At 41.4% G+C, this 10946-nt stretch overlaps 1 protein-coding gene across 4 annotated transcripts in view; it reads left to right on the forward strand.

Annotated features, from left to right (window-relative positions):
• Window positions 1–92: 92 nt before the first annotated feature.
• ampd2b (adenosine monophosphate deaminase 2b) overlaps window positions 93–10946 on the forward strand; it is a 25932-nt gene continuing 15078 nt past the window's right edge. The window contains exons 1-2 of one of the 4 annotated variants that reach the window (XM_008413303.2): window positions 7104–7288; window positions 7399–7556. Coding sequence is in view for 1 of the 4 variants with exons in the window: in XM_008413300.2 (XP_008411522.1) it covers window positions 376–484 (109 nt within the window). In the remaining 3 variants the exon portion in view is untranslated. Of the gene's footprint in view, window positions 485–7103; window positions 7289–7398; window positions 7557–10946 lie in introns of those variants that run through there. The other 3 variants (XM_008413304.2, XM_008413300.2, XM_008413307.2) reach the window with 3 other exon arrangements.

Consider the following 10946-nt stretch of genomic DNA (forward strand, 5'->3'; position numbering starts at 1 on the left):
GCGAGACCCTACATCACCCCCCCACCCCACCGACCAACGCTGCAGCTCAGGCACCGGGGTCTTTTTGCGAGGGGGGCGGAGTTTGTTTCTCTGCAGAGGGATGCTGATGGACCAGTGAGTCTGGAAACCCCCGCTCACACACCGACTGCAGTGAGTCTCCCTCAAGCTGAAAGCATCTGTGCTACATCTCTCTCTCTCTCTCTCTCTCTCTCTGTCTCTCTCTCTCTCTCTTTCCTGTCTGTCCTCCTCCTCTCTTCGCCTCCTCTCCTCACTCGCCCAGCATCTCTCCGTCCTCCACAGCTCAGCCTGACTCACTCGATTCTCCTCCTCTTCCTCCTTTCATTCGAGCCAAGCCGAGAGACACGACCCGGGATCATGTCCTCCAACGTGCCCTCCGGGACCGCAGCCGGTGGCTCCGGGGTCAAAAGCAAGCCTCTTTCCCCTTTTAAGAAGCGGGGCAGCCTGCAGTACACAGCCAGCACAGGTGAGTGGAGGAGGTGAGAGGAGTCGCACATTAAACATCATGTTTCTGCTCTGACAGCTTCTCCAGGACGAGTGACATAAAAAGTATGACAGTGTAAATAAAAACACTCAGTGCGCATTACTTTCCCCTGAGTTGGAAGAGGTTGGCAGTAGTTGAAATGCAAACCTGTTGATTGCAGGAAGATGCAACAGAGGCTGTTTTCTGGGGAAGATTTCAGGCGTTTTACTCCTTTGCTGAAAGCATGTTTACAGTCTTTCTATTATATTTCTTTTTTATTATTATTATCTTTTCTGACTTCATCTGTCATGGTTTCACAGAGCTGCACCACAAATGAGCCACACCAGTGTGAAACAATTTAGCCGTTGCGTAACTTGTTTTTCTCAGGTGAACACCACTATGTTGTTAGCCGTCACGTTTTAGACTGAATTTTGACTTTGCAATAGGGATATTGTTTTTAAGGCATTTTGCAAATAGACTCTTCCTGTCCTTTTTTTTTTTTCCTTGAGAGAGAGGAAACTTGATGACTATGGTTTTTGCTAAGCTGGTTAACTGCAGAGAGAGAATATGTATGTTGGTACCTCAGGACTTTGTCCTCGGCTGAAAGAGGGGATTAGCCTCCACTCTGATGCATGCACGGCCTTTTATCCAAACCACAAAGACGAGGCGTCATATGCCGCTCCAGCCACACTTTCTCTGAAATGCAAAACTTGTTCGTTCGTTCCAGAGTGATGTGAGGCTGAGGGGTCGCTCTCTGAAACGAGATGAAAGCGTCCCTCTGTGCAGATCGTATTTGTCTCTTTTAGCCCCACATTCAGGCGTTAGGGTTTCCTTTTCATCAGGGAAAGCGCAGAAAATAATTTCTGCATCGGTGCAGGCTTCAGAGGGTTTTTTTAATGCAGGAGATCGTAAAATGGAAAGACTGGTTGGAGTAATCTAGGAAAAAATGTTGTCATGGTTTGGATATTACTTTTGCTGTTTAACCTGCAGTAGCTCTCAGTAGAAGTGCACAGTACTGTTCCAAAATGCCACGTCACTCTAATACAAAAAAAAATTAAAGCATGATAAATCATTTTTCCACAAAACCATATATCCTGTACAACAACTCATCTAAGAAATAAATACATTTTTCTATGGAAAAAAGTTAAAAGGTGCTGAAACGCATTTTCATAAAACATCATTTCAATCAATTTCAGCGTTCAGTTTTCAGAGTTAGGACAGATTTAGATTTTGTGAAATGTCACTAAATATGTTGAGATCCATTGTTTACAGTCCTATTCAGACGACCCCACATATGTATTGTCTAATTTAGCTCTGCACCATTTCAAAACATTCATTTATCTTCCATAAAATCAGTCTTTTGTTGATTTGGATGCATATTTAGACTTACTTCATCTTCAGTTTTACATCAGACACCAAAAACAAACCAACAGTTTTTGGACAGAAACGACCATGATGCTGCCACGGACCCTCTCATTTTGTATTCACTTGGTGATGTCAACTTTTTTTTTTTTTTTGTTACTTAAATACCTGGACAGAATGTTTCATCAGACCACAGCATGTTCTGCTATGGATATTTGGAGCTTTTAGCCAATTTTAGATGTTTTCTTTGGAAGAAAGACTTTTTATGTTGACACCACAACCCTCTGTGCAGACATGTGGAAAATCCAGTAGATATTTGTCAAGTCAAACAAAACCACTAATTGGCAGAAATCGTAGCTATATTCTGGTCAGTGCAGAGCTCATCTTACTTCTTCCAGTTCAAGTTAATTTGAACTGGAACTGTGTTCAAATTAACTGGGTGGAATAATTGCAATGATGCTGTTTTTTTGTTTTTTATCTGAACTGAAGAAAAGCTGAAAATGAGTCAAAAGGTGCTTCAGCAGAGTGTGTGGCACACTTATCCAACAAGGTTATAGCATATTTACATTCTTCCTTCAATAAAGCTCTTTGTTTTCCATTTGGATTATGTAAGACTGTTATCCTTGTACGTTGAAAAGCTTTGAAAATGGTGAATCAAAGTCTCTCTGTACACTTTTCAAAACCTCTACGTTCCTGTTGTTAGTTTTATGAGAGAATCAAAGAATACAATCTCTGGCAACAGGAATAAAAGCAGCTATTATGTCCTGCTTAGTGGTATAATTGCACTTCACCATGTTATTGTTATAGCAGAGTATCTTATTTCATAGTGTTTGTGTTTTTGGAGCCACAGCGGGGTATCATGATAAAAATTTCAAGTCCATGTCCTCCGTCTTGCATTGGACAATCGTTATAGTCATATTTCTTCAAAATCCTGCATTGTTTAAATTTAAAGTTGTCTCAGTAATGTCTTCCTGTTCATATCTCCACTGGGAACCAACAGGGGCATGCTCAGACTTTAGTTTACGGTCAGCGTGTTCAATAATTTGACATCTACTCCAGCAGCAGGGAAGCTGAGCGAATCATCAGCTCCCAGATCAGGATGTTTTCAGAAATTATCCACTTTAGTAGATCGTAAACAAAAGCATTATTATAAATAAATGCTCTCATGCTGGGTGGAATAATTGAACAGACGCTGTTTTTTTGTTTCAAGTCGCATTTCTTTTACCTCTTCAACGTTAGAGACTTTCAGTCTGCAGAGGCACATGGAAAAAGCAACATTCACATTTGATTTTGTTAAAGCAACTGAGTAAGCAAATATGACATTTAGGTGACTCATCTCTTTTGTTTTGTGCTTTTTTTGCAAGGGCGCTTGTGTAGTTGGGGGGCAGATAGTACAGTATTGTAAGTGCGAATGCAGCGAAATCAGGCTGATTTGATGGCGTAAGATCAGATGGTTAACTCTACAGTCTTGTCAAATAATTAATCAGCGCTTAATGGATTTGTTTCTGCTTCAGCCACTTTCAGTTGAATTCTAAATAGAGATCAGAGCATGACGTCTTTCAACATCTAAACGACACCTGCATGCAGCAAAAGTAGATTATCCCCCTTTAACGAGTAAACGTGCTCGGCTGAAAGGGAGCAAATGTGAAAGTATGCTGCAGGATCAGAGCAGCTCAGAGTTGGAGTGTATTTTGTGCAGCATGTTTGAGCACAGTGTCTGTATTTATCGCATCATTGCAGGGCGAAGCTCAGCAAAGAGCAGCTTTGGATGAATCTCTTCTCTGGGTGTGAGGAAGGTAGTTCTGGGATTAGAGACACCCACTCTCCAGCTCGCCCCCACACTGACTGCGCTGATACAATTTGGACTTGTTGAGGCGCCGAAATGTGTGCAAATGGTTGTAAATGAATGCAGCAGTAGCTGTCTGCTTGAGTCATAACAGCTGTCTGACATTAATTGAGAGGTTTAATGGAAAATGCATTAACAGCAGGGTGGAAAAAGAATAAAAAAATAAAAACTATCATACATTACGGCGTGTCTTTGGGTTTCATTCGTGTTTTTGATCTTTATTTCTTCCATATTCTGTTCATCTCTCTGTATTCATTATTGTTAGTAGGTGTTGCCGTGTGATTTCTTCTTTTTTTTCTTTCTTTTAGATTAATTTCTCTTAGTGTTAACCTTTTCCCCCTGGTTTTAGTTTCTGAGTCTTTGTTCAGCGTCTTTGCATTAATTATTCTCTGTTCCTCTATCCGTGCTTCACGTCTCACTCTCCTCATGCTTCTGCTGCAAGTTTTCTGATTTCATTATTCAAATTTCACCACGGTTCTCCAAAGCTTCTTTGTTCCCAGCTCTAAACACACACTACATGACAATTAAAGATTCTTTGAACAGTTTTCACACCCCTCATATTGTCACAGTACTACCAAAATCTGCAGATTATTTTACTGTGATTTCATGTGATATACCAATGCAAAGTGGAATGTATTTCTAAAACATTTTTACACGTAAAATATGGCGTCTGTTTGTTTTCAGATCCAGTCGACGGTTTGCAGAAAAGTTACAGCTTCAAAAATCAAGAAATGAGAAAATTGAATCTGTCCTTCTTTGACAAACAGATTAAAGTCAGTCAGACTGGGTGAATATAATCTGTGAGCAGTAATATTCAGGTCCTGCGACAGATTTTTAGTTGAACTTTAGTCTTTCCTTTAACTGGAACATTCATGACACATGACATTTAGATGATAGCATGTTTGCAAAATCTGCTTCTCCATCACGTCCCAATCACCTCTATTAATCTGCTTCTCAGATTAATAGAAAGACGCGGGAAGACGTTCATCACATTTGTTAAAGCAACTCATGGCCTATGAAAAAAGATGAAACGTTTCCAAAGTAAGTCCTTTATTAATCAGCTCACTGATTCATAAAGGTCATTCAGGAAGCAATGAATGACCTTTGATCATGCTGGGCTTCACCCAGATGCTGTTCATACCTCTTTTGCCTGTGTGACTTGTTGCCATTGTTACAATCCCACACGGATGTCACAGCGCGGCTCGCAGGCAAACACTGTAACGCCACAAGAACCTAATCTGAGGTAATAACATATTTCTTTTAATGATTGACCAAAACACCAACACACCTTCATCAGATAACCTGAGCTCAGACACTCCGCCTTTTTTGTGTCCTTCCCGCTGCTCGGATGGAGCAACATCTGGCGCGGGATGGGGGTCTGGGAGGGTGGGGTCGCCTCTCTGTTGTCCTGGAGCCTGATGGTGTTTTGATGCAGTCGATAAGTCGACAGAAACCTTGACAGCAGCTGCTGCTGCTCGCACTCAGAGAGGTCCAGTTTGGAAGGTACAGACATTAGGTCACATTTTTTAATGGCTGAAAATGTTTTCATGATCAAGCATTAACTCTAAATTCTGCTTATCATTTGCATAATGATGCTAAGTTAGACCCAAAAACACTAAATTACCTAGAATTTAACTAAGATGAATGGGAAGCTTAAAGATTACAAAATAGATTAAAAGATAAAAGAAATTTCTGCACTTTGTGATTTCTTAAAAAAAATTGTTTAGTCAACACAGCTTGACAAATTTCTCAGATGATTTTTTTTAAGAGCTGCCTTAAAAAATAACTTTCATCTATTTGATAAGATGCCAGATTTATTAAAAACACCCATAATGCACTGTGAACTACTTTCATTTTCATGTGCGGATATGATGGAAGTGTCTTCACATGATTTAGTTTGAATAGTTTATTTAAAGCAGGTCATTATCTTGTTAATTACAACACCTTTCTAAGATCGAAACCATCAGAAAAATGCAGACAGACATCTGTTTAAAACCAGGTTTCATTTTGTCTCTTGAAGATGCTGAACGTCATTCAGATGTTCATCCATCACAATGAATCTTTATAAATGCAGTTATTTGGCTGTAAAGCCTCACATGACCATTAGAGAGCGCCGGCTCTAAATAAATCCATGTCTCACTGCTCACTGAAAACCAATTAAAGTTCTTCAAAACTAATTTGTATTTGAGTAGCATCTAAGATTAACAGGCATAAGAAGGGACAACATGGATTTTCTGGTGCTCTGGCCGGGGCGGTTCATTTTTTTGGTAAAAGTGTCACGCTTCCCATCAGGAGGGCTTTACAGAACAGATAATTTTTTTCTTTCTGTTTGTAATTCCAGTCATGTGGGATTGCATGGAGTTACTTAGGAGATCTCCAGGTTGCTGTAAGAGGATATCCAGAAATTGAAGGTAAAAGTTGAGTTGAGTTTCAGCAGAACAGCGGCTCATGTCTTACTGAGCTGACAAGCAGGACAGATAAAACACAAAAGCCGCTGAAGCAGTGATGTCAAATGGCCTGAAATCAATCAAAAATCAGGAATCATGACATAAACAATCAATGAAATAATAATAGTCTCATCTATTAGTTGGTAGCATTGTTGCCTTGCAGCATGAAAGTCCTGGGTTCAGATCCCAGCCTGGGTTCAGATCCCAGCCTGGGGTCTTTCTGAATGGAGTTTGGTCAATAGTTTCAACCAGAAAGTGTAAAGTTCAGTGCAGAACGGTTTACGGGAACAAAGTCATAAAAATACAAGAATAAAGTCATAATATTATGACATATTCTTGTAATATAAGACACATATATTGCAAGAATATGTCACTTTATGAGTCATATCCTCATAAAGTCGTATGAGAATATTACCTTATTCTCATATAATTATTACAACTTTATCCTTGTATTATTTGGACTTTATTTTCATAATATAAAAATAATAATAATGCTATTATTATTTAAATTTTATTTTATTTATTTTTTAGTATGTCCCTAATATGCCATGGTAGTAGAAAGAGAAGGTCATTCCAGAAAACAACACTTCAGCCTGAACGGGAACAACGAAGCGGCTCTTTAAGTTGATTTGTGAGAGGAGATCCAGTTCTGGTCACATGTTGAACACATCTTTTCCCCCTCAGACTTCCACTATCAAAACAACAACACCAAAAAGGACAATGAAATGTCAAACCTTACAGCTGAGACAGCTCCGTTTTGTTCAGACACACACATGACACAAACATCCCGAACACATGGTCCCTTCAGCGAAACACAGCTCAGGCGACTGTGCGGAGAACAGGGGGGAGGGGGGACTGCTGGACCAGTTCAGCCCAGGAGAGACGGTGCTTTCCGCTGATGTTCCTTAGTCTCCCCCCCCCCCTGCCTCCTCATCCTCCTGTGGTACAGTCCAGATAGATGTCAGAGGCTTTTAAATGAGGAAGATCGGCTCCAGAGGCGGCTAGTGCAGCGACAGCTGGCCTGGACCAGGAGGCAGGCAGAGCAGAGGGGGGCTGTGAGGGCGAGTTCATGGATCTGCCGGACCTGCTCTGTGTATGTATGACAGGGACCGATTATGGATGGCAGCAGAGATGACTGATGGTTTTGACTCTGTGAGTGCATTGATGTACAGGCACGAGTGTGTTTGCAGTTGTGTTTTTTTGACTTAGAGTGTTTCTCATTTGTTTCTCTCCATCCCTCCTTTGCCTCGCATCATGTTGAGCCCATGCTGAAAGGACAGCAGTCACCATCCTGGGCCATTTGCTGTTTGGCATGCTCCATCTCCCAGCCAGGACAGCGACTGTTTCCCTCCTTCCCTCTGTCTGTCTGTCCTCCCTAGGCTCTGCTAGCTGCTGGTTAAAACTGGCTCTGAGGAGACAGGTATGCTCCACTACCCTCATCCCTCATTGCAAAATGCTCCCCTCCTCTATTCCTCTCCCTCTTTCCCAATCACCTCTCTCCTGGCTGTCCTCTGACGGCTTTGTGCTACAGCCCCAAGCAGTGCTGTCTTTAGAGTGCCGAGGAGACAGCGTGCTGATTGATCGCCCCACAAACTTGCTTCCTGGTGCGTTTCCAGACTGGATAAAATGGTGCAAGTGTGCAGAAAGAAGAAGTCCGGATCAATAATGCCTGCAACTCGCCGAAGCTGTGGGATCTTGGCGGGGCTGTAATGCTGGACCGTATCTGGGCTGTTAATGTTTTCTTAGTTTCCACAGGGCAGGCTGATGAAAAGCAGAAAAAAGAGAAGAGGCTGTTTTTATATCACCTTTGGCCTGTGGGCATGGAGATAAAAACTGTCTCTGCAGACAGAAGCAAGTTTCTGGGTCCTCAGATGGATGTTGAACCACAAGGAAGCAAGTTTTTCTATAAATCTGGAAAATGCTGCTTAGTTATCAAAATATGATGGTCTATCAGATGGTCATTAAATCCTGTTGGATTTACTTGGTTGTAGACAGCAGTCAGTACCAGAGACAGTTAGCTTGAAGCATATTTTTGTAGAAACATGTGTAATATGTATGATTTGAAAACTCTTGGTTTTTGCATTTCGTTTGACAGTTTTACCAGAAAGCCTTGTATTTATTTTATTTTTTTTTTTTTTTACATTCGCTAAGCATCAGAAATAAATCCGATTTCTGCTTGGAGCTTTCCAAATAAAACTCTTCTACGGCATTGTTAGTCTCCGGCATCCCAAAGCAATCTTGCCTCTGTGAGAATATGTAAGTTTTACTGAGAAGAATATTTTCCACCGAGGCGATGAGTCACAGCCCTCCACAGGCGCAGGTAGACGATGGTGGCTGGTATAGCGGCCTGTTTGATGGTAAAACCAGAGAGATTAAGGGAGGATGTTGAATTTTATTCATGCTGAACATTTATTCTGAAAAAGGGCCCAGAGTTGGAAGGCAAACATTTACAGACATGGAAAAGGAATAAAACATACCGAACTCGAAGCTACGCGGAATCATATGACTCTGTCTGTCTCTTGCATACAATAACGGACCTAAAGTCCATCCATCGTCTAAAAACCCGCTGCTTGTCCTTGCCGGAGTGCGGGGGAGCTGGGATTTGTCTCTGGGCGACAGTAGGGGTAAACCCTGCACAGTCCATCACATGACAGCACAGAGACAGACAGGACTGACAACCACACACACACTCACAATTTAGAGAGAGCAATTATACAAACAGTCATGTTTTTAGACCGTGGGAAGAGGTCTAAAAACATGAGAGAACCCATGCACGCACTGGAGAATATGCAAACTCTAGAAAGACCTCAGTCACAACCGGTGCGACCAGCTGTACCACGGTGCAGCCTGGGGTCCAAAATGTGCCGTGAAAGCATCCCCACATTTTTATACGGTTACCAGTCTGAAGTGTTGATACAAAGCAAGACGGGTTTGATGTTTTTGCCACATTCTGGTCCTGCAGTCTGATTGCAGCAGCAGAAATCTAGACTCACAGGCCAGGACCAGAACTGGTTATAACCACGTTACTCTGGTTGCAACAAGTTGTTAGAGTTACTGACCCCTGATATCAACAAGGCCTTTTTATTCACACATATGCTTTTCTTTGGATAGTTTCTGGGGTTTTTAAATCTATTCTCTATAAATCTGGAAAATCTGAAAGGAATGTTTTGTTTGGAGATTCCAGCAGATCATCTCTGTTTGACACAAACAGCCATACTGTGTTAAAATAATTTAAATCCCCTTTCTTCCCCTTTCTGACCCTCTGTTTACTTGCTTTACTTTGTGTGGATAAATGCTCTGAGTCCCTAACAAGTGACTGGCAGATTCGCAGTTCATTTTAACAAGTTATTGAGCAAACGTTTCTACTAAAGAGCCCCCAGTGAGTGCACATCTCCAGCCTTTCTCTCTGTTGTGTGAACCCTATTTAACCTCATTTTGACTCGGTAGATATCAAGCAGTGAGTGTTGACTTTTTTTTTTTTTTCAGCATCTCTTAGATCGTGTAGACAATTATAAACCAGTTTGACAAATTTTGCAGGAGATCTCCGGTCAATTTAACATCCGTGCAGGCAAAATACTTCCAAGAAAAACACTGATGGATTTAATTTCAGAGCGGTTTGCTCCCCGACCGTGAGGGGATGAGTCATTATATAACCATAAACGCCACTGATCCAAATATAGCAGCCATTAGGGGCTTAGCTTCAGGTCTGGAAGCAGTGGCTGGGCTTGGCCTTACTGTATCCCAGTGTGGTTGTCGCATCCTGCCCTCCACACCAGTGTCCGGTGTCATTAGAGCGGCTTAATATCCATTGAACTGACAGCAGAAATAATATCCTTGGTTGCTGCTGCACTGCACAGACGTCCCTGATCTCATGAACAGAGCAGCGTCAATCTGTGGCTTATAGACTGCAGCCTATCAAGCCTTATTCATGCTTTTGTTCTGTTTTTTTTTTAATCCAGTCAGCTTTGTTTTGTATCTTAAATGTAACCATTCAGTGCAAATCTTTTGGACTTTGAACATAGGATGTGTGACATCAGGCAAAGGAACTTGGTATGAAAATCTGACTTTTGGTTAAGTCATTGGTGTTTAGATTTAGACGTCGATTCTTTGATACTTTTGTCTCTTCAAGTCTCCTAACCATTTTCTGTTGAATTTAGTTCTGGATTCAGCTGTTCTGAAACTTTGCTTTACTTCTGGTGAAATTATTCTTTTGTTGATTTCGATGTATGTTTGGACTCAATGTGTTAAAAAAAAAGTACATTTGTCTCTAGCAGAAACCTGAATGTGTTTGACATAAACTGATTCATTTCCTCCAGACAAAACAAAAAAAAAACCTTTCATCAGACAAAAGTGATTCTGCCACCACCATCTCTCACTGTGGGTACGGGTGTTATTTTGGCGATCCTCCGGGTTGTTTTTACACCAAAAAATATTTTTGGGAATTGCAGCTGGATTTGTTGTTGCTGTTGTGACGTGCAGTTGTCACCTCTCTGAGAAAAAAAAACAACCCAGTGACTGTTTTTGAGTCTAGAGCTGAAGGTTTTGAATGAAACTGTCAGAAAGATAGTCAAGCTCAGAAAATCTTCCTGCCATCTAAGCTCGTTGTGTCATTGAGTGAGAAGGTTACCTATGGTGCACGTCCACATCAAATACAGAATGTGATTCCTTTTCCATCTTATCTGCACTGTAAATACTGCGAGTCATGCCAATCTCTCAGTCAATAAAGCAAGAAATGGGGTGAACTGTGGCGACGCCGCAAACCTCACAGGGCAGCAAATCAAAACGACTTTCAAAAAAAAATATATATATA

The sequence above is a fragment of the Poecilia reticulata genome, linkage group LG7 (assembly GCF_000633615.1).
Source record: "Poecilia reticulata strain Guanapo linkage group LG7, Guppy_female_1.0+MT, whole genome shotgun sequence".
Taxonomy (NCBI): domain Eukaryota; kingdom Metazoa; phylum Chordata; class Actinopteri; order Cyprinodontiformes; family Poeciliidae; genus Poecilia; species Poecilia reticulata.